The sequence below is a fragment of the Nothobranchius furzeri genome, chromosome 11, assembly GCF_043380555.1.
Source record: "Nothobranchius furzeri strain GRZ-AD chromosome 11, NfurGRZ-RIMD1, whole genome shotgun sequence".
Lineage (NCBI taxonomy): Eukaryota > Metazoa > Chordata > Actinopteri > Cyprinodontiformes > Nothobranchiidae > Nothobranchius > Nothobranchius furzeri.
In genome coordinates this window covers 64,383,711-64,410,111 of record NC_091751.1, presented here as the reverse complement: position 1 = coordinate 64,410,111, position 26,401 = coordinate 64,383,711, and the positions used below count along the sequence as shown (strand labels likewise).

The following is a 26,401-nucleotide window of genomic DNA, read 5'->3' as shown; positions in this document are numbered from 1 at the left end:
TGGCTGCGGTGTAGGCGCGGTGACCCTTACCAGCCACCGTATCATCGGCTGAAGTTGCCGCCGGCACATGCACGCTTTATTGTTTACAACCAAAACTTTCTTGAAGCTAAAGCTGAAATAATGGTCAAAGGAGGAGACGGCAGCGCTCAGGAGGACATTTATTATCCCTCAAAGAAGACAAAGTCGGAAGTACGGGCATATTTTAGATATTTGAAGAATGTCGAGGGACAGCTGATAGAAGACGGCTATCCTGTTTGCAGCACGTGCAGAAAAAGTGTCTGTGAAAGGCAGCAACGCTTCAAATCTCATGACACATCTGCGTGACCATCACCCACAACTCTGCAGTCAACGCAAGGCAAGCTAACGTTAGCGTTTTAGCTAAAATGCGTGATCCGAGGATTTGGGTTGAGGGAGAACGCAACAAGTCGCTATATCAAGCAGCCGCAGCGCCGCTACCTGCATATAAACCGTGTCGCGGACACCCCCATGTTGAAATGACGCTACACATTACGGGGCTCCCAGGGGCAGATAAGAGTTGGTCTCTCTCTGAGAATAATTATGAATTTAACAATGATTACTGCCTGATGACATTTTCCCCAATCTGCAAAGCTCACTGGAAGGACACAAACCGAGGACAATATTTTCCTGATATAGGGTTTATTACTCAAGTAAGGGTAAAAAAAAGTATCTGATTAGAAGGCTACTTGAGTACTGAGTATCATCTGATCTAATATTTTTAAATGATGACATCAAACAGACATAAAATAAGAAGTTATGGGCAAATATTGGTATTTTAAAGACTAAAGGGAAAAAATGTAAACAAACAACATTATTACAAAATAACACATTTTAGACAAAATTTAGACACAAACTGAGGACAATATTTTCCTGACATACAGGGTTTATTTAATTGTGTGAAAATGTAGCACGTTTAAAAAAATACCGCGATAATACCGAAAACCGTGGTAATTTTGGTCACAATAACCGTGAGGTTAAATTTTCACACCGTGACAACCCTAATACAGACCATTTTAGATTAGATTACATTTCCTTTATTCCCAGATTATGTAGTTTGTACCACTCATTATAATGTTGTAGAAAATTTCTGGCCAATCCACGTGATCGGTATCGGTGATCGGTATCGGTGATCAGCATTCTTTGATATCGGTATCGTGATCGGCAGCAAAAAACCTGATCGGTGCATCCCTAGTGGGGTCCATCTTTTGTCTCTTTCTTTCTCTTTCACCTCTGTCTCCGTGTCTGGTCGGAATTAAAAAGCATTCAAAAACAGTAACAATAAAGTTTTAAGTATCAGGCGTGACATTAAAAGCAGACGCTTTGATGCTCCTCCTGAGAGTAAATCTGTAAGGCTTGTTACCAGCATTCAGACATCAATTCTGTCTGCTTCACAGCCAGAGAGGACAAAAAAAAAAAAAAAAAATCTGGCTCTGTCGATATGGCAATATGTCGCAATATTTTTTCCTGCGATCAATATTCAAAAGCCATGTATCAAATTTTGGGAAGAATTTACATGCAAACATTTGTGTATTTTTTTTTCTTTGGTGCAGTTCAAATGCAGACCGCTAGTTAAAGCAGCAGTGTTCAATGGGTGTTGTATCACCATTGAAATGCAAATCCCTTTTTTATGGTTTAGATACATAATGTTAAACGTGTTAAGTATCAGTTTGGACTGTTTATTGGATTTTCCTATAATAAATTCAGTCTAAAGAATCGCTAATATCATCTGGCTGAATGTATCGCTGTATATTGTGACATATATTGTCTCCCCTGTATTGTGATACGTATCGTATTGCCACAATTTCACCAGAGCACATCCCCAATTCTTAGTCTATTTTACTGAAGTCTATTCTTAGTCCATTATATTTATTCAAATGGAAAATGACCATAATTCCCCCCAAAAATCTAGAATTTACTTTATCCAAATATGCAGTTTTACAGATAGTTCGTTATCAGATTTTCAGATGAGTTAGACAATGTATGCAAATAAATACATAATGTGAAGAACTGCAGTACCTAATCATTAGCATTTGATTTTGAGGTTAGTTATGTTTTTTTTTACAGTTTCAGTGTCTCTCAATAGCTTAAATTCATGCACATTTCATTCCGTTTCACCAGTAGGTGGGAGTAACAACATAGAAATGTAAGTAGTGGTGAAAAAGATAACTGAATATGTCAGATTGCATGCAGGTGCACACAGTTAAGCAAAACTGAGTCGTTTATAGTAAGAAAAATTTTTATTTTCTACTTTCTATTTTCCCCACGTCAGGGAGGGCGGCACCCTGGCATTCCCTATTGACAAGGCTCACTGATACGCCTATGTATATTGTTGACATCACAAATGGGGACGTTTACACAGAACCACCCTCACCCATAAACATTGGAGAGTAGCAGCTCTACTCCAGCCCCTCCAGGGTATCGAAGCTGAGCGAGGGATGGGTGGGCATGGCCAGGTCTAGCTTGTTTTTTAGTGACAGAGCCCCTACAGGGCTCATTCTGGAAGGTACTGAAAATGGGATTCTATGCATCAAACTTCATAAACATGTTTTTTATAGATCATATAACTAATTTAGCTTTAAAAATAAACAAGTCTCCTTTAAGTACCACTGCAAGCAGAGTAATTACTGTAAAACGTTCTTTTTAACCATTTTAGTCACAGTGAAGGTTTACTAAGAGACAAATGGGTAGATTCAAGCGAGAATTTGATTAGCAAAAGTCACATTTCCTCACAGTGGATCCTTTATTCTATAACTTCTCCTAACTGGCTGGAAGGTCCAGAACTCAAGAAGGAATCACTTTCCAGTTTTCATCCCAAACCATATCAGAGTAATGACTTTAGTGGTGGTCCTGACCCTGGCTGATGTAGCTTGTCATGCAACATCAAAAACACAGCAGCTTTCTAGAGAGGAGAAAAAACGGAGCAGGGAAGAAAATGTCACCGTTTCATGTAAGAAAGGAACTGGCATAGCAATAACATGTGGAGAGACCCATTACTGCAGAGGAGTTAAACATTGTTCATGTAGTTTGAGTCACTGCTGACTGGTCATCTTCAAACTTTTACCTTCTCACGTAACAAATCGAGTGTTTTCTATTAAATCATCCATTTTTATTCGGTCTGTTTTTAATGCTGCTTGAAAGTGTGAACGTGCTCGACAAACAGCACTCCTTCATGTTCGCTATCTGTGCTTTCAGCACAACAGTCATAGTTAAAAAGAATAAAGAATTTATCATGCATTTACTGTTTTTCCATGAAAACACTTTAATTACAGCGGGTCTTCTGAAGCTGCAGCCTCTTCGGTCTGTTGTTCACAGATCTGTCGGCCGTGGACACACACATGTGAGTGTATTGTAATAGTAAGCAGAGGCAAGAGGGGAAGAAGATGGCCTGAGGGGTGTGGCACACACACACACACACACACACACACACACACACACACACACACACACACACACACACACACACACACCATCCAGTAGCAACAGCGTATCAACTTAGACAAGCACATGTGCCACATCCTGGCATGGCCCGCAGGCTGTGGTTCAGTCCACTCATCTGTGTTTCATGTTGACATGAGGAGTGTCAGAGGGTCGCGGGTTGTCTTTACTGTCACCAAACCGCGTAGGTGAGTCAACGACGCCCAGAGATGGTTGGAGGGAGAAGAGAATAGAAGCAGAGTGAAGAAAGGAGAGAGCAGAGAGAAGGAAAACGTGAAAGTGTGTGGGAGATGAAAACAGAATGACTGATCTCTGAAATCTTCTGGAGCATCTATCTGCTTTTTTAGGTGAAAATAAAATAGCATCTGTTTTAGGTGCTGGTTATTTGTTTCTATGGTAACAAGGCACAGAAGGGGTCTGTGAAGTCTACCTGACATGCAGGCGATTATTGTGTTTCAAAAACCTCCTACACTTCTCCACAGGACATGAAGTTAAGGCAAATATTTCCAATTCATTTTCTGATTATAATGAAAACTCTTCAGCCTGTGCTGTATTTTAGTTACAACCACGCACTTCAGTTCTCCACTTCCTATTCAAAATATGTTTAGGTGCACTTGACTGACTGTCATGTTCTGTGTCCCCTTGGTCCCCAGCCCCCTCCTGTTTGTCCTCTGTGTTCTCCTCATGTGCCTCCTGGTGTTTTCCAGCTTCTCAGACCCTGTCCACACGTAGCCGGGGATCTGCCAAAACGTAGATATTTTTCTACGTTTTGGCCTGTCTTCCACACGAAAATGGATCTTTTTAAAAACTCCGGCCAAAGTGAAGATCTGTGTTTTCTCCGTTTTGGGTGTCTGCGTGTGGACGGACAAAACCGGAGTTTTAAAGTCCGCAAAGTCACTTTCCGCGACAAAAAAAGGCTGACATCACGTGTGCGACCTGTGTTTACACTAGCCGACAGCATGGAAGCCCTCAGAGCTGCGCTCGCTTTATCAATTGTCCAAGCACTTTTTGCTTGTTCGTTGTTGCAAGCGGAATTACTGCTCCTTGCAGAAGACCACAGACAAAGGACGAGGTTAAGAACGGGGGAAGTACTGCCACCTACAGGTCTGGCATGTCCTTAACAACGTATTTATCCGGGTACGTGTGGACAGAGTTCTTTTTTAAAACAAGGTGGTGTGGATGCAAGTTTTTGGAGGGGCGGATATTCGTTTTTTTTTTTTAACGGCTACGTGTGGACTAGGCCTCAGGTCTCTCCAGTCACCCCTCTGTAGTTTTATTTTCTATAGGTTCAGTTTTTCATTTTATTAGTTCCCTTTAGTGTTTGTGTCCTTCCCCACTTGTTAATTAGTCTCCCTTACTCCTCTTGTCATTAGTTGTTTATCGTGGCCCTTAGTTTAGTTATGTAGTGTTTTTATAGGTTATGTTATCTTCCCCTCTGCTTGGTTTTCCCTTCCCATGTAGTTAATTGATTTCACCTGTCACCTGTTCCCCTGATTGCTTAAAAGCCTGGCTTGTCCTTCAGTGTTTGTTGGGTCATCGTCATATGTGTTGCGTTGCTCGTTCCTCTCGAGTCTCTCCGAGTCCATGCTCATGTGTGAGCTTAGTTAATTTTGAGTTTTCAAGGTTTTGAGCGTTAGTCTTCTTTTGTGCTTTGGACTTTTCAGCACATCCTCCTGAAATAAAGGAATTGTTTTTCTTAAAACCTCTCCAGCCTTTGAGTCGTTCTGGGTACTTCTGCATCCTGGGTCCAACCTCCTCTCCTAATCGTGACACTGACACCACGTTTTCAAAATACCCCAATGACGATTTCCTACTTCTCTGTTGGTGCAACTCTCACAGTTTAAACGTTAAAATTGGGCAATTTTAAAACTTCAAAATGTTCCAGCTGTAGCTTAAACTTCTCTTTTCATTCAATTATATTTTACTGAGGTAAACCCAACATTAAAATATGGCAGTTTATGTCACTTTTAATTATTTCACATCATAAATATACAGAGCCTTGCAAAAGTATTCATATTTGAACTTTTACACATTGTGACATCTTAAGTCAAATGTTTAACCCTCTCAGGCTCAAAGTAAGTTTTGATAAAAGGACAAACAACTAAGCCTAGAAGCTACAACGATGTTCTGCTGAGCTGTGGTGGCCTCATGGAGGGGGCCATCGTCTTGAACACTGCTGCTAACCACTTAAACATTCTCCCTCTCCTGATAATAACATTTACTTTCTTTGACGTTGGATGTGCTACTACTAGTTTACCCTTTAATTATAGATTCACTAGGATAAATACAATAAAGTTTAACTCTCACCAAACAGAATGTTTACTAAGAAATCACAATGTAACCATAGAAACACTACTTGGCGCGCGTGTGTGTGTGTGTGTGTGTGTGTGTGTGTGTGTGTGTGTGTGTGTGTGCGTGCGTGCGTGCGTGCGTGCGTGTGCGTGTGTGTGTGTGTGTGTGTGTGTGTATGTGTGTGTGTGTGTGTCTGCTCTGTCTTCTCGATCCCCAGTGAGTCATGGTGGATGGCTGCTTATACTGAGCCAGGATCCTCTGGAGGTTTCTTCCTGTTAAAAGGGAGTTTTCCTCTCCACTGTCGCTATGTGCTTGGCAAGCACATAGCGACAGTGACAGTGGAGCTTGCTTAAGGTTGGTTTATGCTTGACGCGTCCGCGAGGTCCGCACGGCTCCGGCGGCGAAATTGCGTCATTTTAACAACCACGCTCCTTCACCGCGCCTCCGCACGGCCCAAAATTTCCGCAACGCACACCTAGGAAAATTTCTAACCACGCGGACGGTCGGACGTGGAAAAACATAGTGGACCGGCAAGAACTAGTATGGCAGAGGTTCCTAAATACAGACATTTGTATGATTCAGCTCTCAGAGATCACCGTGATCAACATGTTGTTAATAATTCTTGGAGAGAAATAGCTCACACTGTCGGAAAAGACGAGGACGCTGTTAAAAATGCTGAAATGCCATGTTGTAAACAGTAATTTCTACTTCTACTATGGTGTAGTGTTGGATGCATGCCGTAGAGCTCCATGCTGCCCCGTTCAGTTTGGGAGAATATTGGCTCACCGCAGAGACGAGCCGCACAAACCATAAATGCTGCGAGTTGTGAAGCGCGTTCCATCCGCGAGCCGCATCACCGCGCGGAAAGTGAATGCGTCAAGCATAAACCAAGCTTTAGAATGAGGATTACTGTAAAGGCACTGACACCAGACAGTTACTTGATGCAATTTGCTGGGTTCCTTATTTAGGATTCTTTTACTGATTGGCCTAATGACCTGACCTGCATAGGAATGTTTACTGTGTGAAATGCCTTGAGACGACTCTTGTCATGATTTGGCGCTATATAAGAAAGAAGAAAGTAATAAAAGGTCCTTCAGGGGTACTTCTGAGTTAAAATGCTCATGAAATACGTACGTGGAGTAACCAGGTAGGTAGGTTTTAACATTGCAAATCTGCAACGCCTGCCTCCAGAGGGTTAACATTGAGATGTTCTTTGTGAGACCAACATAAAGTAGCACATAATTGTGAAGTAAAATCAAACGGATGCATAGTTTCAAACAAAAATGTGTATTTTGTACATTTGTATTCAGCCCTCTGTACCCCTGTATATGCCTAAATAAGATCCAGTGAAATGAATTCAATTCAGAAGTCAAGTAGAGTTCACCTAGGGTACTTCACAAATCTGGCCAATTTGGAAGAGCAGCAAGAAGAAAGCCATTGTTGACAAAAAGACATAAAATGTCCTGGAGCCATGTAGGGGACACAGCACACATTTAGAAGTAGAAGGTGCTCTGGTCAGATCAGACCAATGCAGATGTTTTTTTGTGCCTAAATGCAAAATGCTATGTGTAGTGGACACGTAACTCTGCTCACCACCCTGAACACATCATCTCCACTGTGAAACAAGGAGGTGGCATGCTTTCTTCAGAGAAGGAAGGAAAGATAGATGGAGCTAAAAAACAGAACAATCCTGGAAGAAAACCTGTTGGAGGCTACACAGGACTTGAGACTGGGAAGGAGATCCACCTTCCAGCAAGACAGTGACCCTAAACATACAGAAAGAGCTGCAATGGAACCGTTTAGACCTAAGGAGGCAACAGGGGCCGAGGAGTTAAGTGCGTAGGGATGGGTACCTTTGACATTTGAATTGATCCGGTACTAATTCCCGGTACCTAGGAATCGATACCGGTACTTAACAGTACCAATTTTCGACACTTTTTAGTGTTTATTATTTTAATTCTCTTTTATAATTAAATATATATTTTTCTTAATATATAACCATATTTGATATATATCACAATAAATACCATACAACTGTTTGTATTTTAACATCGTCCTTGTAGTTTTATAAGCTGATAATTAAACTGAAGCAAACATCTTTACTGTGAACTAAATTTACTGTGTATCTTCATTCCTTTTGCCGTCCTTTTTCAATTGATTTTTCCTACTGGGAAGTTAGAATTTCTGAGGAGAAAGCGAACGCACCATTAGATGATAACAATGGTGGCATAGGAAGCTAACATAACAAGCTAACGTTATCTTAAACAGTTTATTTAACTGCTGGAGCAGATTAAAACGATGATGCCTCACACTTAGATCGTTGTCGCTGGTTTCATCTTCACCCAATCACCCGTCGCATTTAGTAAAGTGAAGCCAAACTTTAGAGCGCGTTCATGTTCTTCTAGTCGGAATTTCAGATTTCCAAGGAGAAAGCGAACGCACCATTAGCGAAACGGAAGCTAACAAATCAAGCTAACGTTATCTTAAACATTTTATTTACCTACCGGAGCAGATTAAGATGTCTCACTTAGATTGTTGTCGCTGGTTTCATCATCACCCAGTTGCCCATCACATTTAGTGAAGTGGACCCAAGCTTTAGCTTTCGTTCTTCCTACCCATGCTGCTCTGTTTACAACTGGCTCGCAGCGACCGATGACATAACGCTCTTGCGCATGCGCAGCTATCTAGGCAAGTTCTCGTTGTGAAGGACGGGTACCGAAACGAGGCACCGTTTGAAATGAAGTGAATCGGTGCTCGGTCGGTACTATGGAATTCGGTCGGTACCTTAAAAAGTACCGAATTCGGTACCCATCCCTATTAAAGTGCTCGCCCGTAACTGGAAGGTCGCAGGTTCAGTACTTGCGCACTCTGTCAAAGTTGTTGTTTTCTTGGGCAAGACACTTCACCCAGTGGTGCCTGTGCCTGACCTCGCCTCTGTCAGTGTGCACCACGCTCCTTGGTTCCAAGATCCATCCATCATCTGACTGACTGAACAAACAATGAGGACACAATTTCTGTTTTTCTTTTTGATTTAAAAAAATTAACACAATTAGGAGTCCTAGCGAGATATACAGGTGCTGGCCAGTAAATTAGAATATCATCAAAAGGTTGAAAATATTTCAGTAATTCCATTCAAAACGTGAAACTTGTACATTATATTCATGCAATGCACACAGACCAATGTATTTCCGATGTTTATTACGTTTAATTTTGATATTTATAGGTGACAACCAATGAAAACATCAAATCTGGTATCTCAGAAAATTAGAATATTCTAAAGGCCAATGAAAAAATGTTTGTTTCTCTAATGTTGGCCAACTGAAAAGAATGAACATGAAAAGAATGTGCATGTATAGCACTCAATACTTAGTCGGGGCTCCTTTTGCCTCAATAACTGCAGTAATGCGGCGTGGCATGGACTCGATCAGTCTGTGGCACTGCTCAGGTGTTATGAGAGCCCAGGTTGCTCTGATAGTCGTCTTCAGCTCCTCTGCATTGTTGGGTCTAGCGTATTGCATCCTCCGCTTCACAATACCCCATAGATTTTCTATGGGGTTAAGGTCAGGCGAGTTTGCTGGCCAATCAAGGACAGGGATACCATGGTCCTTGAACCAGGTGCTGGTGGTTTTGGCACTGTGTGCAGGTGCCAAGTCCTGTTGAAAGGTGAAGTCTGCATCCCCATAAAGTTGGTCAGCAGCAGGAAGCATGAAGTGCTCTAAAACTTCCTGGTAGACGGCTGCATTGACCCTGGACCTCAGGAAACAGAGTGGGCCAACACCGGCAGATGACATGGCACCCCACACCATCACTGACGGTGGAAACTTTACACTGGACCTCATGCAACGTGGATTCTGTGCTTCTCCGCTCTTCCTCCAGACTCTGGGTCCTTGATTTCCAAAGGAAATGCAGAACTTGCTTTCATCAGAAAACATAACTTTGGACCACTCAGCATCAGTCCAGTCCTTTTTGTCCTTGGCCCAGGCGAGACGCTTCTTGCGCTGTTTCATGTTCAAGAGTGGCTTGACACACGGAATGTGACACCTGAATCCCATGTCTGTCATGAGTCTCCTCGTGGTGGTTCTTGAAGCGCTGACTCCAGCTGCAGTCCACTCTTTGTGGATCTCCCCCACATTTTTGAATGGGTTTGTCGTCACAATTCTCTGCAGGGTGCGGTTATCCCTAGAGCTTGTACACTTTTTTCTACCACATTTTTTCCGTCCCTTCGCCTGTCTGTTAATGTGCTTGGACACAGAGCTCTGCGAACAGCCAGCTTCTTTAGCAATCACCTTTTGTGTCTTGCCCTCCTTGTGCAAGGTGTCAATGATTGTCTTTTGGACAGCTGTTAAGTCAGAAGTCTTCCCCATGATTGTGGTGCCTTCAAAACAAGACTGAGGGACCTTTTAAAGGCCTTTGCAGGTGTTTTGAGTAAATCAGCTGATTAGAGTGGCAGCAGGTGTCTTCTATATTCAGCCTTTTCAGAATATTCTAATTTTTTGAGATACCAAATTTGGAGTTTTCATTAGTTGTCACTTATGAATATCAAATTTAAATGTAATGAACATTGGAAATACATTGGTCTGTGTGCATTGCATGAATATAATGTACAAGTTTCACGTTTTGAATGGAATTACTGAAATATTTTCAACCTTTTGATGATATTCTAATTTACTGGCCAGCACCTGTATATATATATATATATATATATATATATATATATATATATATATATATATATATATATATATATATATATATATATATATATATATATAGTGTGGAGATGTTGGGATTAAATGGTCATACTGCTGTAGCCAGGCCTTATAGTCATGACAGTCAACCCAATAATGAAGGGCAAAATAAAAAAAAATGTCTGATGAAACCAAAAGGATCCAGAAGATCCAGCTTAATTTATTGACACTAAAAGAAGCAGTTAATTAGTCCATTAGCTCCATCTCCATTCACAAGGCTGCAGGGCGCAGATCATTCAACCTCTTCTGACCCAGAAGAACAAAAGGAGGACACCCACAGGGGGACCGAAGCATTTAAAACACATCATTTAGTGGTAAATTCATACGTCACGCTTCCAGCAGAGAGACCTCTGAATGTGTTGGAGTGCTAGATGTCCTCACGGCGACACCAACAATGGTGAATCTGCGTTTGTTCAACAACACATCTCTTTGTGCTCTCAGGGCATGATGGGTGATTTTTCTGTCTTTTGGAGCAGCCATCTTTGAGAGAGGTTCAGGGTGATGAAGGGGGGACTTCACAGATTAACCAGCAGAAGCCAAACGTCCTAATAAAACCTCTGGCGATAGGCTTCTTTTTATTACTGGGCAGTAAAGAAGGTTCTTCCGACAGGCAAATTAACCCTAGCATCTTTTGTTGAGAAGATCACAAACAAGAAGAAAACAGGGGCCACTCTGTTAATAAATATATCACATAAAGATTGTTGCTGATTAAGAAAACAAAGAGCTTGTTTCACATCGCACAACACTTATTCTTGTGACTCGTGGCTTTGCCTTTTCCCTAACAGCTCAAAAGATTTTGTTGAAGAATTAACGATTACCATTTTATTCTGAGCGTTTGGCAAAAACAGGAAAAGAACATTTTCATTTAAAGTTTCAGTCTTAAAAGCAAAAAAGAGCTGATTTGCTCTTTAAATTTGTCAACAGCACCGCCATTCCCCCTCAGAAAATGAAGCGTACTGACGATTTCTAGCAACAGACACGGAGCAGATCAAAGATTGTTAGACTAGGTGAACGTTATGATTAATGATAAATGACCTGCCCCTGTATGGCGCCTTTCAGAGTCAGAGGACTCCAAAAAGTCACACAGAGGTGGTGATGAGCTACAATGTAGCCACAGCTGCCCTTGGGCGCACTGAGAGAGATGTTGATACACCTGTGACTGAAGGAGCAAACCTTTTTTTCATGGAAGGAAATGATGGGAAATGTGGGGTTAGAGGTGGTGATTGCATGAAGAGGCAAAATGGAGCATGGGGGACAAATTTGTCCTCGTTAAAAAGTCTCTGAAATACAAAAACACAATAAAACACACTATCGTAAATACACTAGTGTGGAGCAGAGACCATCAGTAAATCACTACGCCCCCTGTTGTGCCGGCAGGGAATTGCTTTGCAACACTCCCCAGACGACGAAGAAGTCCAAAAGACAACGTTTCCCTAACCCAAAACCACCAACAGGGTTTGATTTTAAAGTGATGTGACATCTGTTGTGTGCTGGTGGGTTCCCAGTTGACCAAATCCTTACTCCTAAATCCTGTTGTCTCAAATGAATTTGAATCTTATTGCCTGAGTGATTAAAGTCCGACCACTGACCAGGGTCAGGGGTTTATTGTTCTGTTTGCTGCGTGGAACAACCTGATCCTGTCACTGCTCACAAGGCTGCTCTTCTGATCTTCAGCCAGATTCTCAGATGACCTTCTCATCACATGACAGATCTGTGAAAAGAGAAGAGCTTGATGGGAAAGCTGCAATTAATCATGAGTTATACAAACTATTTTAGGAGTTAAAAGTAAAGATGCTTTGCACTCACCTCCCTTCTGGAAACACATCAAGGTTTTAAAAAAGCACTTGTGACTTCTACGCAGACTGTCCAGATGTTTCTACTTAAACACCTTCGCCCCTCCTCAGTGGGCCGTCTTAGTATCTGCATTCTTCTTGATCCCTTACTAAAACAAAGGTCTGCTGGTGACCTCTCCTTGAAGGAAAAGTGGCTAGGATGTTTTTTATTTAAATCCCCCCCAACCTCAGGGCTCCTGAGGAATGCTGAAGGAATGAACCCAGACATGAGAGCTGTTGTATGAAAACATGTTTAATAAGAACCATCAAGTAATGCGTTGTGGTAGACGAATAAATATCAGGACAGAAAATTCTGGCATTCTTTACCTTTCATGCATGTAGAAGAAAGTCCTTTTACTAACAGTGATGCTTTTATTTTGTTAGCTAAATCTTGCACAAAAACTAACTTATTGAGTATTAATTTATGAAGTAATATTAAAGGCTTACTGTTTGAAGAGATGCACATCACTAACTGACTTTAATGTTTCCGATCAGTTTGTGATACTCAACATCAGGATATTTCAAAAACAGATTATTAACTTTAATCTGCCTGTAAAACCTCAACAGCGTCTGTTGTTCTCTGTTTTTGGATTGATACTAAAAATGACAAATGATGCAAAACTCATCTTTTGCGTTGTTTTGTGTTGCCGTGTGGGTCTCTACTGCTTCTCAGAACTCTCCAAATATGAAAGAAATCTGTCCACCAGTTTGTGTCCCTCTTTAGTTGTAGGGATTATATCCCTAAAACAAGCCATTTCAAAAAAGTCTTCATTTGTGATGTCACAAACAGGGACATTAGCATAGAATCATTTCTCACAAGCAAAAGAGAGTTGATGCTTCAGGAGCAGTGGCTCTACTCAGAGCCCCTCCCAGATATCTGAGCTTCTCAGCTCATAGCAGCTTGAGTGGATGATGGGTGGGCGTGGCCAGCTACGACTTGTTTTCTTAAAGTGATAGAGCCCTCAAATGACTCATTTTGGAAGGTACTGAATAAAACTGCTCAAATAGCTTCATGTGAGAGGGATTTAGAGCAAAGAACATCGTCAGCATGTTTTGTATTGACCATATAACTATTCAATCTCTTTTCATCATTTTTATTGTACAGAATAAATGATTGGAGCTGAGGGAAACTAAAACCAAGAAACAGACCACGACAGCTTGGTTTTGTTTTATAAGCCCTTCAAATTTAAGACAGATAAAAATTTGAGTGTATCATATATATCACAATACACTGAAAGGTTGTAAACCTTATCTTTAAACTCACTTTCATGTAAATTTTTTCTTCATAAGATTTCCTTTTTACATCAACAGTGATTGTGACATCATACCTGTGACATCATACATGTGACACACTGGCCCTTAAAGCTGTGAGTTCTGCATTTAGTTACCGTTTCAGGCTGTTGGACAGGAAGGATTAGAAAAAAAAGTGAAACGAAAATTGAAATTTGAAGGAAAACCATTAAGCTCGTTGGTGTGACTTTTTGTTGTGATCAACCGGTCGTGCTCACACATCATCTCACATGAATATTGTTTTCCCGTGACCACATCCCCATTTACAGCAGATCATCAGAAAATGAGCAGGTGTTTCATCGTGACATCGCTCTGACTGCCGTCTGAAAGGTTGAAATGACACATTTTCATCTTCATCAGGGAGTTAAGGGGAAATCAGGAGGAGGGAGGTGCTCTTCTACCAAACAGCATCATTATAGCAGCTTCGTTTGATTTTAATCAGAGGCAGCAAGTCTCAGAAAAACAAAAATGTCACTTTTACAGCCGCTAAGAGGAAAAAAGCAGCGACGTTGTTTATAACTGCTTCATTACAGCAGGATAATGAAGCACATCATTACAATAAAAGAGCGACAGATCGGATGAAAGCAGAGGAGTTAAATGCTCGTCCCGCAATCGGAAGGTTGCAGGTTCGAGCCCCGCTCGGTCTGTCGCTGTTGTTGTGTCCTTGGGCAAGACACTTAACCCACCTTGCCTGCTGGTGGTGGTCGGAGGGACCGGTGGCGCCAGTGCTCGGCAGCCTCGCCTCTGTCAGTGCACCCCAGGGCAGCGGTGGCTACATCGTAGCTCATCCCCACCAGTGTGTGAACGTGTGTGTGTGAATGGGTGAATGACTGATTGTGTTGTAAAGCGCCTTGGGGGGTTCCATGACTCTAGAAGGCGCTATATCAAATACAGACCATTTACCATTTACCATTTTGTCATGAAATATTTTGTGGTTTCTGTTTGTTCTCAGCAAGACGAACAGCTGATATCTTCTGCGTGTTGTTTAGGTTGTGTCAATTCACACAATTAAAACCGTCTGAAAAGTGAGAATAGTTGAGATTGTTTGGTTGTTTATTCTGCAAAAACAAAAAAACACGAAGAAGCCATGAAAACTCCTCGTAGCCGCGTTACTAAATGACCCATCGGAGCAGAAGTTCTTCAGGCAGCAACACTTCAAACACAACAGGGCTCTTTGTGTCATAAGCTAGGATTCTAGCCCGCGGCAGCCGTTAAAACAAGGACACTTTGGATGAGTAGGATGACTGGTGAACATCCTGCCTCCCTTCCTCCGTCCTCCTCTCCTCCACCCTCTTGTCCTCCGTTAGAAGAGGAGGAGTTGGAGGAGCTGCTTTGCAGACGGTGATCTCTGAGCTGCAGTTTCAGAGCCAGAACCAGAGAGGAGCAAGCAGGTAGAAGAGCACAGATCTGGATCTCCTTGGATCTGCTAGCTTCTGTTGGCAATGACTCAACCGTCACTGATGGATCATCATCCCTCTGATTTGGGACTTTTTGTTGTCCTGGGAGTTACTGAGGAGCTTTGATTTAAGAGGCACGCTTGTTGGAGTTTCTTCTTCTGGGCTTTAGGTGAGTCAGAACTTGAATAACAAACTGGAACACACCAGCTGACGTCAATAAAACTTCTTTAGTTTAAAAAAATACATGTTCGGAGTTCCCATTTCTGTAATTATCTTTATTAAAAGCATTTATTAGGTCGTTGAAGTTATTTTTATATGTTTTAAAGAAATCAAGTCAGACATCTGCTGTAATGTCCTTTTCACTTAATCAGAATTAAGACTAAATGATGATTTTAGAGGTAGAGTGCTAACGTTCTCTAAGTAAGGCTTACACTAAAAAAAAGAGGGAAACATATTTTCCTGAAAGTGGAAATGTTCACCACTAATGTTCTAACGCCAGGTTAGATTTTGTTTCTGTCTTTATTTGTAAATCTTCTATAGGTCTTATGCATCCGCGACCTGCTGCTTTCTGTCTCACCTATCATCACATGATCATCCTGTGTTTCAGTTACTCGAGTCACACGTGTCCGATTAACGAGGAGCTCAATTCCTGGAGCAGCTCCTCTTTTTAAAGAAAACAAAGTTCTTCAAATGTGTCTTCAGATACTTTTCATCGGTGTGAAATAAACAGAATTAGAAGTAAAATACAAATGCTCATTTTGCTGCTCTACTGTTGCAGTTTCTTTCAGCACAGCTGTTTCCCAACGAGTTTCAGGTAATCTCCTGCTATTTTTGTTCCAAGGGTAAAAAGCAGGATCAGCACCATTTGTGGGACAATAGCCAACAAAACCCCAGGATGAAGACTCACCTCCTCCTGGAGGTCCTCCTCTTGGTGGCTCTCGTGTTTGTGGCCAGAGGGCAGCTGGAGTCAAAGAGGCAGCCCCCCCAGGCTGCTCTGGTTCTCACCCAGAGACCCAGGATCATGGAGAGGGTAGTTCAGGGCCCAGTGAGGTCCAACATCACCAGGCCTAGCCGCCGCCTTCCACCCATGTGCACGGGGCCCACGGAAATCCAAGACACCTTCAAGTACATCAACACTGTGGTGTTCTGCCTGGTGTTCGTCGTCGGCATCATTGGCAACGCCACGCTGCTGAGGATCATATATAAGAATAAGTGCATGAGGAACGGACCCAACATCCTCATTGGCAGCCTGGCCCTTGGAGACCTGCTGCACATCATCATTGGCATCCCCGTTAATGTTTATAAGGTGAGACAAGTCGCAGGTGTCAGCTCAGCAGCTGAGATTTACACACACAACGTCACAGAAAAGGCTTCTGACATCACAAACTGTTCTCAAATAAAAATACGCTGGCTGCACTGGGCTTTAAATCCTCAATCCACACCCATCCCCAACACACACACACACACACTAGCTGGAGGGCTTCCAAGAGCTTCTAGAATGTTATTACTCCTCTGGATTGAGAGCCCCTCCATATCCCCTCGTGCCTCTGCAGGTTATTGTGTGTTGGGCTTGTTCTGTTTGAGTGAGCGGGATAGAAAGTATGTTTGGGTTAGCGGGCAAGTGTGTTAAAACAACTGGTTGCAGTTTCATATCACCATGTAGTCAGGACAGAGGGCGGCGTGAAGAAATAGAGGTTAGGGGTGATTCCAGTTGATTTCCACTCACATTCCAGTCACACGTCCAAAAAAAGATGGAGAAGTTTAATGCCTACCACGCTTAGCGTTGTTATCCTGTTCTTCCTGAGCTACTGCGCGTTGTGTTTATAGGTCAGAATGAAACACGAGGATCTAACTCAGGTGTTGTTTATAGAAAAGACCATAAAAGTTGCACCTGAGAAAAATAATTACCCTAAAATACCAAATCCATCACATTTGATGAACCTCTCTTTAACGGGATTAGTACGTGTCCAAAATAAAACTGCTGATCTAGTTTTAGACTTTTCTCCTGACCTCTAGTGGATGATCCATGTAATACATTTATTCATTGCCAATCATGAAGACTATAATCAGTAACACTTTACAATAAGGGTTCCTTTATTAACGTTACTTAGTGCGTTATTAAGTATAATACACCATTAAATAAAGTGTTGACAACTGCTTTTATGCATTACATAACATCACCAACCATAATTTTTTATGCACTATTAAGCAGTCAACTAAACTGTATTACTGACCTAAGGGCCCAAAATTCATTCAGTAATGATTAATTAGGGTTAATTAATGCTTAAGTAATGCGTATGAGTCTATTGGGCATTTAGAAAATGTTTATAAATGGATAAACATTTACACTTTACAATAAGGGTCAACATTTAATTTATTAATGATTAATTGTGGTTAAGTAATGCTTGGGAGTCTATTAAGCATTTAGAAAGTGTTTCCAATGCGGATCAATGTTTTTACCTTACCTAAGTTCAGGTAAGGGCTTCCTGATAACAAACACATTACAGCATTAGTAAGACATTAATTGAATGTTTATTAATGCCCATCTAAGTAACATCCAAAGTACAGGGTAGGATAAGTGGATGCATTAGTTAGCTGTTTCTGATTGCTTATTCGCTGCAAATACACAACCAGAATAAATGATTACTTCAATAATTATTAATGGTTATTAACTCATTAACTAACATAGTAATCAACACATGGGATGCAAAGTAATTAAATAATGGAAGTATTATTTAAAGCTTAGTGCTGCATTAACTATGGTTCAGTAACAGACGTTAGTTAACTGCTTAATGATGCATTAAACAACATGTTTAGTAATGCTATATAATGCATAAACGCAGTTTTTAACACTTTACTTAATGGTTTTTTAATGCTTAATAATGCACCAAGTAACGTTAAGAAAGGGACCCTTAGTCTAATTATCATTAAATGATTACTAAGGAAATGGTTTGACTAGAATTTCATGCCTCAGGCTTCAGCTAGATGCAGCCCAAGCTTCATGCATATTTGTTCTGCACTACATTTCTGTGGCTGGAAACACAAGCGATTGTGATGAAAGATGTTTTGCCATGTTTTAAAACAATGACCAAGCTTTTGTTTTGCAATCTGTCTCCAGCTGCTGGCAAAAGACTGGCCCTTTGGGGTGACTCTGTGTAAGCTTGTGCCGTTTGTCCAGAAAGCCTCGGTGGGGATCACCGTGTTGAGTCTGTGTGCACTGAGTATCGACAGGTATGACACCACAACCCAAGGATTTTTCAAATATAGCTGCCTGTGTTCTTGTTATTGGCTGCCGTAGAAAGTTAGCATGCAGACAATAATGTTTTGCCTGTGTGTATGCTTGTTTGTCTGGAATGTTATGAATCACAGACTGATTTAGTTCAGAAATCCTTACAACTGTGCCCTGCGATGGACTGGCTCTCTGTCCAGGGTGTACCCCGCCTGATTGCCCATTGACCGCTGGAGATAGGCGCCAGCCCCCCCGCAACCCTACGTGGACAAAGCGGGTTCAGACAATGGATGGATGGATGGATGGATGGATGGATGGATGGATGGATGGATGGATGAATGATGATGAATGGATGGATGGATGGATGGATGGATGGATGGATGAATGATGATGAATGGATGGATGGATGGATGGATGATGATGAATGGATGGACGGATGGATGGATGGATGGATGAATGATGATGAATGGATGGATGGATGGATGGATGGATGGATGGATAGATCCTTACAACTGATTATTTCAAGATAGAAGCCATAGCATGAATGTAGAGTGATATGCACAGCTCAAATTACGGGGGAGCTAAGGGGAGCCCTCAGCTTACACACTCAGGGGGAGCCCATAAAAGTTCCTGGTTATGCTCTTTATTTATGTGGACTCTCCGGGGATCCTTTTGAGCGTAGAGGAAGCAGAGCGCTGATCGTTGATGCGCTTCAGCCAGTTGCATCCTGCACATGGCCTCAGTATCATTTTCAAAGCATTGCCAGTCCAAAAAATATAATTAACACAGATAGTTTATGTTGGCTCATATCCTCTGGTGCCTTTTATTTGGGCCTGATGTGCTGCAGAGTGGAGCGCATCACCTGTCTTATGCGCCGGTGACTACACCTCATGGATGCAGCCGGTGCACAACACACACTCTGCTATTTTTGGGGCCGGTAGATCCCTTTGAACTGCTTAGTTCAAAAGTAACTAATGAGATGAAAATTTAGAAAGCCAGGCAGCAGTTTTTCTGTAGGATTGAGAGGAGATGCAAGGAGAACAGAGACAGACAGGACAGAAAAATAGTCAAATAAAAAACAAGAAAACTAAACAAAGTGTTTGAAAAGGAAAATAGCTAGATGTATCCCACTACATATTTTTTATTTCATGAAGCAATTATGTATGTAATATTTATGTATTTGACACAATTTAGATCACATTCAAAGCCTGCCTGCTGCTGTAGCTAACGTACAAAAAGCTAAGCTAACACAAGCCAACTGATAAGCCATGAAAAACAGCAAATATTCCACGTCCAGTAGCAACAAAGACAGGTCAGCATTAGTCCATGATTTCATAGCGTCCATTAGCTCCCTCAAACTAATGTTGGCCGCAGAGATGTTCACTATGGTTTTAGCTCGTTGTCTCTTTACGTCAACTCCAAAGAAATTATTCTCTTACTTTTAATTCTAGGCTCTGTCATGATGCAAACAAAAAAAAGATAATTCCTCTTCTTATTATTCTTTGTCTTGTCCTCTTAACTGACAGCCAGCAAACTGAAAATGCTAACTGCTAGGCTTTTGATTAGCTGACGGTACAGTAAACAGATTGCTGTAAAGTAGTCAGAGACCTCCCACTAGTGTTCCTATCTGAACCTCAAAACTGTTAAGGCTTGGTTTATGCTTGACGCATTTCATTTCCGCAGATGGAACGCGCTTCACAACTTGCAGCGTTTATGGTTCGTGCGGCTCGTCTCTGTGGTGAGCCAATATTCTCCCAAACTGTAGGGGGCAGCATGGAGCTCTACGGCATGCATCCAACACTACACCATAGTAGAAGTAGAAATTACTGTTGTTTACAACATGGCATTCCAGCATTTTTAACAGCGTCCTCGTCTTTTCCGACAGTGCGAGCTATTTCTCTCCAAGAATTATTAACAACATGTTGATCACGGTGATCTCTGAGAGCTGAATCATACAAATGTCTGTATTTACGAACCTCTGCCAGACTAGTTCTTGCCAGTCCGCCATGTTTTTCTGCATCCAACCGTCCGCGTGGTTAGAAAATTTCCTAGTTGCGCGGTGCGGAAAGTTTGGGCCGTGCAGAGGCGCGGTGGAGGGGCGTGGTTGTTAAAATGACGCAATTTTGCTGCATGGAGACGTGCGGACCTCGTGGACGCGTCAAGCGTAAACCAAGCTTAAGAGTGGTTTCTGGTCAGCAGAGAGCTACAGAGTGCTGTCCAATGTAATTCTCGAGTAGCTTATAGGTCAAGAACCACAAAAACCAGTTAGAAAGCAATAGCTTAACGTGTTAAGCTATTTCGTGTTGTTATAATCTACTGTTTAAGTGCCTTCACTATAAACTATGCATACATTAATGAGATTAAACCTCCACAGGATTCTTAAGACCAGAGACAGGTCCCTTATGTAACTGACTCCACATTCACGGATCCTCCAGGTATCGCGCTGTGGCCTCTTGGAGTCGAATCAAAGGAATTGGAGTCCCAAAATGGATGGCCATCGAGATCGCCCTCATCTGGATCTTATCCATCATCCTGGCTGTTCCAGAAGCAATAGCCTTTGACATGGTCACCATGGACTACAAAGGGGAAGCCTTGAGAATCTGCCTGCTGCATCCCATGCAGAAAACAAGTTTCATGAGGGTGAGCTGAGACACACCAGTCCTCAGAGACCTTTTCCTGATCATTTCGAGTCAAATGGCATGTGTTGACTCAGCTGAGAGCACCAAAAGCACACAAATGAGACATAGACACAGTGCAGATGTGCATGCTGTGCGTAAATATGAAAGCCTTCTTAGCATAAAAGCATTCACAATCACACTGTGACAACTTAATGACTATGAGGTAAGAACAAGTTCACAGAAAATGATCGCCAAACATATTTCACAGGAAACAGCAATTATTTTACATGCTGCGTGAGTTTATGTATGTTCCAGTTCCTTGAACTCTGCAGCTTCCATCTCACTGAAACCTTTTAATAATTTAACTTTTGAAACACACCCTTGAGTTCTCCCTTCACGCCAGGTCATCCTGCGGTCGCACTCCACTAAATCAGCCTCTTCTGCTTTCCATCAGATGTTTGATAACAATCCAGCCTTCTTCTTCTGTTCCCTCTGTGTAGACCTACAAATTAGCCAAAGACTGGTGGCTCTTCAGTGCGTATTTCTGCCTGCCACTGGCCTGCACCGCCATTTTTTACACCCTGATGACCTGCGAGATGCTGAGGAAGAAGAACGGAGTGCAGATTGCTCTCAGTGACCACCTTAAACAGGTCAGGTGATATTAAAGCTGTTCAAGCACATTAAAAAAAACGTTGAATGAGTTGAATAATAGCCATAAAAATACATACGTGTTTTCAAGCATCAGCAATAAACCAGCTAAATTAGAGACAGAGGGTGTTTTAACTAACTTGATTTGTTAGAGGTTTATGGAAAAGCGTATGTTTTCAATCATCAACTGAAGCTAGCTTCTCACAGCAGTTGTTTCAGGGTCTGGTGCTGATTTATGTGTGTTTGTGTGTTCAGCGGAGGGAGGTGGCGAAGACCGTGTTCTGTCTGGTTCTGGTCTTCGCTCTGTGCTGGCTGCCTCTCCACATCAGCCGCATCCTAAAGCTCACCATCTATGATGAAGAGGATCCAAACCGCTGTGAGCTGCTCAGGTACGAGGGAAAGACCTTCACGTAAGACTCTTGGAGGGAAACGGGGTAGACATGACGCAGTGTGTCTCTGTGCTTCAGTTTCTTCTTGGTGTTGGACTACATTGGAATCAACATGGCTTCTGTCAACTCCTGTATCAACCCAATTGCCTTGTACATGGTCAGCAAGCGCTTCAAGAACTGCTTTAGGGTAGGTGATGCTTCTTTTACAGGAATAGGCTGGATTTATTGAGGTGGGTGAGTATCTTACCTGCTCTCATGGAAGGCACAAGCTAACAGCTCTAAACCCCCAATTTGTTTTCCATCGACACAGAAGATGGCTTATTAGGGATTTCCATGTAGTCTTGAACGCAGCATCATCCTGTCAACAGATGCTCTAGTGATTGGGCAAAACTGTCCTAATCTTAAGCCAATCAAAGGCAGAGGAGAGTGGAGATTATTACTTTGAAACATAAAATGTCATGGTAAGTACAAGAATAAGTGGGAGGACTTAAGTCTAACAGATTTTTCCTAATTAGCTGTTGTTGTTTTCTGTTTAACATGGTGGTCTGGCAGATAGGTCAGAGCAGGATTAAAGTAAGTAATTTAAATAAAATAAAACAATTTCCAGTTTGATCAGAATCTACAGCAGTTATGTCAACTTTTTCATTCATCCAATGACCCTCTGATGAATTGCTTTAGAGCTCTTGTTTTTGCATTGGGAAGGTCATTACCAGTAATAAATGCTTTTATTTATTTATTTATTTTTATTTATCATCGTCGTCGTCTTCCTCCGCTTATCCGGGTCCGGGTCGCGGGGGCAGCATCCCAACTAGGGAGCTCCAGAGCGTCCTCTCCCCGGCCACCTCCACCAGCTCCTCCGGCAGGACTCCAAGGTGTACCCGGACCAGATTGGAGATGTAACCTCTCCAGCGTGTCCTGGGTCGACCCGGCGGCCTTCTGCCGGCAGGACATGCCCGAAACACCTCCCCGGGGAGGCGTCCAGGAGGCATCCTGACCAGATGCCCAAACCACCTCAACTGACTCCTTTCGATCCGGAGGAGCAGCGGTTCTACTCCGAGTCCCTCCCGAATGTCCGAGCTCCTCACCCTATCTCTAAGGCTGAGCCCGGCCACCCTACCAAGGAAACTCATTTCGGCCGCTTGTATCCGCGATCTCGTTCTTTCGGTCATTACCCAAAGCTCATGACCATAGGTGAGGATTGGGACGTAGATCGACCGGTAAATCGAGAGCCTGGCTTTCTGGCTCAGCTCCCTCCCTCCTTAACTCCTCCTTGAACCGTCACCTTATCGTGGTGGAGGAGTTTGAGTGCCCTAATGATCCTAGGAGCTATGTTGTCTGGGGCACTTCGTGCCCCTGGTAGGGTCTCCCATGACAAATCGGTCTTACGTGAAGGGTGACACAAAGTACGGTTCACAGGATCTTTCATGGAGGTAAAGTCAAAGAGTCGGAGTACCCGGCCCGGAGGGTTACCGGGGTCCCACCCTGGAGCCAGGCCTGGGATTGGGGCCCGTGAGCGAGTGCCTGGTGGCCGGGCTTTCGCCCATGGGGCCCGGCCGGGCCCAGCCCGAACCGGATACATGGGCTCATCCAACTGTGGACCCATCACCCGCAGGAGGAACATGAAGGGTCCGGTGCAATGTGGATCGGGTGGCAGACCAAGGCGGGAGCCTTGGCGGTCTGATCCCCGGACAAGAAAACTGGTTATTTTTCATTTATTTCGGGCAAATTAAAAAATAAGAAATGGAATGAAAACGCCTATTACTTATTCAAGACAAACAACATTATGTGTTATATGCATCAGTTTGCACATATACTAACATATCAAAATATAAACAACTGATTTGCTAGTATTGAAAAATGTGGCAAAATGTGTCATCATGAGTACTCTGATGGAAACTGCACAGACAAGTAGAAAAGGATTTTTACTTTACTGTCTCTCATTGGGGGAATTTTGGTGTAACAGCAGCAATCGAGATTCACAACAAGAACAAAAGAAACAAAAAGGAAAAAAAACATGTAAAAGTACTTTTACTTCTATTTCCTGAATTAGATAGAAAATAGATTACGGAAACTTTCAAATTAGAAAAGTCAGTCAGATCTACGTCACACTGAAAATGAATTTGGGCTTGGCCCAGAACGGTTGGAACCACATTGAGGCAGGAACTGAGAAGTTGGGAGAAAATACCGACTGCTGTTGGAAAAGGCTGTTCAACTGGACCAAACCCATTCGACTCATGCTGAGAAGAGCTGCCAGAAAGGTGCATTAGAGCTCGGTGTAGACGGGAGATGATGACATCATATACCCCGATGCCAGGCTGGTATGGCAAACTGCAGCAGATTCAGTGAAGACCTCACCAGGTGGCAAAGATGGTTGAGAACTTAATGAGTTCAATGCTACCAGGCTGTAGCTGCTGAGATCTTTTGGGTGTAAGTTCTTCCCTCTGATTGGCTAACATCACCGCAACTCTACCACTGACGCTGGTAAAATGTTTCATCTCCACAAATAACACAAGCCTGACGGAGTTCTGCCATGTTGTGGAGTTGCTAATGCTAGCGTCTACTAGTCTAGACTTGCTCTGCCCTCTCCTGGAGGCGACATCAACAACAGTAATTCCTGTTAAGCCGAGATGGGTGAGTCTATGAATGGTCATTCAGAGTCAGATTGGCTAATCATACTTGACAAAAAAATAAAATAAAATAAAAAACTGTTTCTCAGTCAACTTGGTCTTTAAAATATAAAAATGCAAATAAAAAGCAACACAAGAGATCTAAAAACCACAAAATGCCTAGTAAACAATATAAAAGTTAAACAGGGATTTAGTACCATTCTGATAAGCCGTTAGCTTGCTATCTACTGCATGTAAGATACTGACTACTGTCAACAACTACACAGAACCCTACTTTGGTATTTAAAGTTCCCCGTGTGCTCATTTTATCTCTCAGTCAGTGCGTTTACATGCAGCCAGTAACCCTTTTAAAACCCGAATATTCACAATAACCCGGTTCTGCACGGCCATGTAAACACCGCCAAAACCCCGGATATGCTCATAACCGGGTTTTTCAAAACCCGGTTACTACACCTGGGGTAACCCTTTTCGAACCCGAATGTTTGGTCGTGTAAACGCATATCGGGATATCCCCATCAAAGCGTGTGTTCTGCGCATGCTCTGTTCGCAAGGAATCTTGGTCTTTTGAGTAGCGAGACGTCTTGTATGTTTAGCGCAGCTCTCTCTATATTTGCCATTTCTTGCCCACGTACTCTCCTTCGAATGAAGGCCAGCACGCACAGTAGTTGTAAGAGCTGCCGGTGGGTCAATACCAGCACTAAAGCGCAAACAAACGCGGTCGCTACCTCTTTTGAACTGGTTGTTGTTTTCACGGATACCGGAACAAGAATAACCGGAAATGACGCATATTGCGTCTTGACGTAGTCCATACGTCCTGACGCTGCCCCAACGTCCGCATTTAAATCGGGTTATGCAAGTTAGAGGTAACTCTTTCTATTTATGCTTGTAAACGGGTTATTCTGATCAACTCAGAAACCCGAATACCGACCTTAACCCGATCATAACCCGGATATTGGCTGCATGTAAACGTAGTCTGTGAATGAATTGTCAAACCGAATGTCATTCAGATTCTTTCTGTTCCGCTCTGCCTCATATTTTCCCCAAACATCAACTTTTCTGTCCACTTTTCTTCCAGTCCTGTCTGTTCTGCTGGTGTCTTCCAGCAGAAATGCTGCTAGATGAAAAGCAGTCGTGTATGAAGCTTAAAGTCACAGACCGAGCCTCTGACCAGAGCAACTCCCGCACCACCAACAAGTCCATCACAGCCTGAGCTGGCACCAAGAGGTGAGACAGCAGGACGTATGAGGAAAAAAACTGAAAAGATCAAACTCAACGGATGCAGGACTGATTAAATGTGGCTTTGTTCTTTCTTTCTCAGTTAAGAAGTCACATACACTATCCAGATGGGCCTTTTCAAAATCGCCTCTAACCCTTCTCCAGGGAGAACGAGTGGGCTTCAAAACTGTAATTACAAGATTTATGGGAGTGGAAAATACAGGTTGGTGTGAGTGTTAAAGGAAAATTTGGGCCATCATCAAGTGTTTTTGTTGTGTTTAATGTTATGATTAATTATTTGACTGTCAGTGGAAGGGGAGCTGCTGCATGACAACTGGGCTGCCTGTGAAGGCTTTGGGATGGGGGAGGAACCCAGCTGCTCTTTGGGAAGACTAAGAACAAAGTTTACTTTTAAGTCAGCATCTCCAAAAGTCTCCAGTAACACACAAAAAGTAACTAATTTTAGTGACTAGTTCCAATTTTGAAAAACAAACAAACAAACAAAAAAAATATATATATATTACATGCGTCTGACTAGTTGCTAATTATAGTGACACACAGTCACTTATCAGGTCATAAGACATTATTTTATAAAACATGGGTGGCATAAACTCCATCGGTGTTTCTCAATGTCAAGGCGCCTGGCCTCGCAAGGCGATATCT

The 26,401-nt window shown here is 42.5% G+C and overlaps 1 protein-coding gene across 1 annotated transcript; it reads left to right on the top strand.

Annotated features, from left to right (window-relative positions):
• The first annotated feature begins 14,987 nt into the window (after positions 1-14,987).
• On the top strand, positions 14,988-26,056 carry LOC107384300 (endothelin receptor type B). The gene is made up of 9 exons (XM_015957484.3): positions 14,988-15,181; positions 15,854-16,318; positions 18,131-18,243; positions 20,677-20,881; positions 21,360-21,509; positions 21,763-21,896; positions 21,975-22,083; positions 25,599-25,747; positions 25,842-26,056. Exons 2-8 carry the CDS (start codon positions 15,908-15,910, stop codon positions 25,731-25,733), a joined length of 1,257 nt encoding a protein of 418 aa, XP_015812970.3. The 5' UTR covers positions 14,988-15,181; positions 15,854-15,907; the 3' UTR covers positions 25,734-25,747; positions 25,842-26,056.
• The last annotated feature ends 345 nt before the right edge of the window (positions 26,057-26,401 follow it).

Excerpts from the sequence above, each read along its gene's own strand:
- LOC107384300 (XM_015957484.3), top strand. The coding sequence starts at position 15,908 with ATGAAGACTCACCTCCTCCTGGAGGTCCTCCTCTTGGTGGCTCTCGTG. Across the intron at positions 20,882-21,359 it reads AGAAAACAAGTTTCATGAGG|ACCTACAAATTAGCCAAAGA; the intron begins GTGAGCTGAGAC and ends CCCTCTGTGTAG. Across the intron at positions 21,897-21,974 it reads AACCGCTGTGAGCTGCTCAG|TTTCTTCTTGGTGTTGGACT; the intron begins GTACGAGGGAAA and ends TCTGTGCTTCAG.